The sequence below is a fragment of the Budorcas taxicolor genome, chromosome 6, assembly GCF_023091745.1.
Source record: "Budorcas taxicolor isolate Tak-1 chromosome 6, Takin1.1, whole genome shotgun sequence".
Taxonomy (NCBI): Eukaryota; Metazoa; Chordata; class Mammalia; order Artiodactyla; family Bovidae; genus Budorcas; species Budorcas taxicolor.
In genome coordinates, this window is record NC_068915.1 from 88,952,131 (window position 1) to 88,957,013 (window position 4,883).

General features: G+C 43.2%; 1 protein-coding gene across 1 annotated transcript; it reads left to right on the plus strand.

Moving 5' to 3' along the window:
* The first annotated feature begins 1,449 nt into the window (after positions 1 to 1,449).
* Positions 1,450 to 2,489, plus strand: LOC128049973 (C-X-C motif chemokine 6). Its single transcript, XM_052642283.1, has 4 exons — positions 1,450 to 1,555; positions 1,696 to 1,828; positions 1,955 to 2,038; positions 2,390 to 2,489. The coding sequence occupies exons 1-4, from the start codon at positions 1,450 to 1,452 to the stop codon at positions 2,403 to 2,405; spliced, it is 339 nt and encodes a 112-aa protein (XP_052498243.1). The 3' UTR covers positions 2,406 to 2,489.
* The last annotated feature ends 2,394 nt before the right edge of the window (positions 2,490 to 4,883 follow it).

Sequence of the window (4,883 nt, forward strand, 5' to 3'; positions counted from 1 at the left end):
CACAGAGGAGACAAAAAGCTACCTCGCCCACAGCTTCAGGGAGCAGCTGTAGGCTCACTGGGACTAAAGCAGGATTGTGGAAACAGGCTTGGTCACACCACTGATTATGAAGCTGGATGGTTCCAGAAGCCTGTGTGTGTGAGTCATCCTCCCATCTCATGAAGTTAGTTGAGTGAAGTGAGTGGGGTGCCATCTCACTGCCAGACTGATTCAGATCCCTAGAACCAAACTTCCAGATGAGCCCCTTAAACTCATCAGACTCCAGGGCTTCTCCAAACTAGGTCAATTACACATCTGGTTAGGTCTGGAGTCATACCAAGAGGATGGGCTCTGGGGCATTGCTGTAGTCTGCACTCATCCCACCCCCAACCAAGACTATAGAGTCTTCCAATTCCATAGTGTACTGAACTGCTGAAAGCAAGGCATTTTTCCCCAGGGCAATTTGGTGGGTGATTTTTTGATGATTTTTGTTAAACCACCTTGACATGCATGTTTGCAAAACCATGTATAAAATTCCCAGAAAGTGGACTTGCTTTTGCAGCCTGTTCCTTCCACTGACTTCAAGTGGGAGTACAGATACTTTCATCATCTTATCTTGACTTCTAACTGCTGGCTGAAGTCCAGAGAATTACAAACGAATCTGAGGAAGCTAGAATGGTTTGCCGGCAAGCAGGAGTGAAAGGTTTTTCAGTTTGGTGTAGTTTGAGACACAGCTTACATTAACTGAATAGTAATAATTATTACAGTTGTAATAATAATTAGACAAGGGTTCAGAAAATTTTCTAAAATCTAACCTGTCAGCTAAACTTCCCTGCAGGTTCAGTGGTTAAGACTCCATGCTTCCAAAGCAGGGTTACGGTTGGATCCCTGATCAGGGAACAAAGATACCGCATGTCCGCCCCACCTCCCTCGCCCCGGGCAGAGCCAAATTAATTTTAAAAAAGAAAAAAGAAAGAAAAACAAAACAAAAACAACCCCTTTCCCCCTAAAGAACACTTCCAGTGGCTTACTTTGTGCCTTTCTGTTTAGATGAAGATGAGGGGCATCTCTGAAAAGACACCTGTCATCCTGGAGAAACTGGCTTTCGCTAGCCCGGGCTGGCCCGGGTGGACAAAAGCTCCGCAGGATTGCTTCTTACTTCCAGCGAAAGCAGCATCCGCTCCAGCCACCGCTGAGCGACCTAACAGATCCACCGCGGGCTGCTCCTCCCCAACCACCCTCCTCAAACCCCGCTCCTCCAGCCCCCACTCCACCCGGCCCCCTCTCCCCGCCCCCCTTAGTTCAGGGAATTTCCCAAGCATCCTAAAGGTTGAGTTTCCTGCCTGGAGGAAGGGGCCAGGGCATATAAAAGGTATGCTGAAGACCCGAGGCAGTCACAAGCGCTCTGGAGCTTCGAATCCCGCGCCTTCTCCCTCCTTCGGAACCCTCTGCAGTCCTCTCTTCGCCACTATGAGACTGCTATGCAGCCGCGCCGCCCGCCTCTCCGGCCCCTCCGGCTCCCTGTGCGCGCTGCTCGCGCTGCTGCTGCTGACGCCGCCCGTGCCCCTCGCCAGCGGTGAGAGCGCTAGACCAGCCGAGCGCACCCGGCGGGTGGAGCGGAGCGGCGTCCGGGGCGTGGGGAAGTGTCCCAGGCGGGCGGACTGGGAAAGAGCTCTCCCAGCAACCTGCCCTATAACGGTGTCTCTCCTACCCCAGCTGGTCCTGTCGCGGCCGTTGTGAGAGAGCTGCGTTGTGTGTGTTTAACCACCACACCGGGAATTCATCCCAAAATGGTCAGTGATCTGCAGGTGACCGCCGCGGGACCGCAGTGCTCCAAGGTGGAAGTGGTGTAAGTCCTAGTGCGCGGCGCTGTCCACCGTGACCTTTGCAAGAAGGAAGGTTTTCCCCCACCCCACCATCCCGCCTTAGTCTTCAGCCCCCACGTTCATGGGGCATCTTCGTTTTCTCTCTGCAGAGCCACCTTGAAGAATGGAAGGGAAGTCTGTCTGGACCCAGAAGCTCCTTTGATCAAGAAGATCGTCCAGAAAATATTGGACAGGTATCTGTCACTTTGCTCTTTCTGGTTTCTTAATCTGTCTTGGAGTGTGGATTTGTCAAAGTCCTTACCCTATGTCTGAGATTTGGCGACCACATTCCAGACCATGTTTAAAATAAAAAGGATGTTCTGGAGAAGAGAAAGTTATTCTCCAAAGTCCTGGGAAAACTCTTATCATGAATCTCAACATGAATTGCCTAAGAGGTTACACAGAACTCACTACTGAGATGTATTTTGTTTGTTAAGGACTCTACCGTCTGCTTTTTATTGATCCTAAACCCTGGTTTGAAAACAAGTTGGGGTAGACAGATGTGTGGAAATTTGGTTAAATTGATATAATTCTTTTTTCAACAGTGGAAAGAACAATTAAAAGAAAGGACCGTGCATCGGAAGAATTGCCCAGTTCCTCAGCAGAATTTTCTGGGGACCTCTGGACCCACTGAAGACAAGAAGCAAGAGCTCATTTTCTCCAATGAATTAGGTTTCTGTATGAATTCCCCACTATGAAAGAGAGAAAGGAAGAGGGAATCTATGCTTGTCCTTGCAGCTTTCTGCTCAGTTTATGTCCTGTTTAGCATAGTATTTTCTGCTCCTTATTTGCTGTTATTTTAACTGCTATGCTATTGAATTCTTTAAGAGTTGACTAAATTGTGAATCAAGGAATCACTGATTGTTAATCCTTTCAAGGTGACTACTGTTGTTTCTAGAATGTAGTTCTTACAGTGCCATGGAAAAAGCTGTGTGAGAGTGAATGGAATTTCATTGGAATGCTGTATATGGAGATATATTGTTATCCTCACTCTCTTATGAATTAGGAACTACTTTAGTATTGTTTTTTGGGGAATATATTAGAGAATTTTCTTACTCTTGACCCTGGGAAGATATTTAAGTTATACTGCATTAGAAATCTTAGTGTTATACAGTTATCTGTGTAGAATATATTTCCTTATTTAGAATTTCTAAATATATGAGTTCTATAAGGACTAATATATTCTTGTTCTATAAATTTAGACATTTGATGTCTTCCTAGTATGGCATAATGTCATGACTTACTCATTAAACCTTTGATTTTATGTGGTATTTATTAGCTATTTTATTAGAAGTATTATATTTCTAGCCACTAAGTATGTATTTTGGATTAATAAAGAAGCTAGGAACTAGGTAAATTCCTTATTTCTAGTTTTTATAGAAATACATCCCTTTAGCTTTTTAAGAGTAAAGGTAATCTTAACAATGATCTATACTTTGAAAGTTCTGAAAACGTATTCAAGGTCTTTGAATATAAACTCATTATGTAGTTTAAAAAAAATGCACAGCCTTGCTAAAATTTGCAGACACATGTACTGTATCTTTTTAAGTATTTGACCATTTTGTTGCAAAGAATTACATATGCATCACAATTACTATGTTAAAATTGTACCTTTTAAATGTATCTCAATGGTTTATAGTGCTTCTTTTGTTCTTTGGAAAAAAATAAAAGATTTATAAAATTTATTCAAGTTCATAGTTTATTGTACTGTTACAACAATGTCATTCCTCCTTAATTCTACATTGCACATGTGCTTGCTAAGTCACTTCAGTCATGTTTGACTTTTTGAGACCCTTTGGACCATAGCCTGCCAGGCTCCTCTGTCCATGGGATTCTCCAGGCAAGAATACTGCAGTAGGTTGCCATGCCCTCCTCCAGGGATTATCCCAACCCAGGGATCAAACCTGCATCTCCTGTGTTTCCTGCCTTGCAGGTGGATTCTTTACCTGCTAAGTTACTGGGCAGGCCCCCAGTTCCACATTACCAAATTGTAAAAATTAACCATGCTCTTCTCTGACTAGCAGACAGGACCCTCATTTCCCAATGTCCTTGTGTTAGTTCAACCTATCTCCAGGCTCACTTCCCTGCCAGTTCCTTCATAGCACCAACAACCTTTGGGCTCTTTAGAAAACACAAATATGTAAGACTTCCTTACCTTAAATCCTTTACTGATTCCCTATTTCCTAAACATGAAATACAAGTTGCAAAGCATGACAAACCAGATTCTGTCTTATGACTCCTGATTACTACTTCAAAGTCATTTTTCGGTAGCATAATTGCAGTCAAGAATTTAGTTTCCCTACTGGGCATGTTCCTTCCAGGTCTATGCCTTTGGTAGGACCTCTCCCTGGAAAGGCCTTCATATTTTTCTATCTTTAGAAGGAAGCTTATTCACCCTTCAAAGTTCTATTCAAACAATACTTCCTTCATGAAGTTTTCCTTGGCACTATCAGCAGAATTTATGGTTTCCATTTTGATGTTCCCATAGTGTCTTCTAAGTATTTGAATTCACGGGAATAGCCAATATTGCATTGCTTTTAGTTGCATAAAAGGATTTTTACCCTACTCTACTAGAGTTCTCCCAGAGCATCTGCCACATTTCATTCATTTCTGTATCTTCAATACCTGATACAGATTGACTTAATTAAATAAGTTGCCTTGGAACTCAGGTCATAGATAGTATCCTAAAATCAGTCACCTGGCTCATTGTAAGTGCTGAATAAATTGTAGTTCCTTTACCCTTTTTCCTGTCTTGTCTACAAATAATCCAACGAGAGCTTTGGTAAGCATAGTCCCTTCAACCTATAACACAGAACCCTCACTTTCACCTGACTAACTCCCATCCTTCTTCCAAAGGCAGTTTACCTGTCACGGCCTCTCTGACCCTTCTCTCCCACTTAGATTAAAGCCCCTTTTATATCCTGTCATATGACTGTTCTTTTCCTTCGTAATATTTTGTCACCAACATGACTGTAGAGTCTATGGAGACTATACACATGTGGTCATTTATTTAGTGTCTATTCCAACTTCACTGTAAAC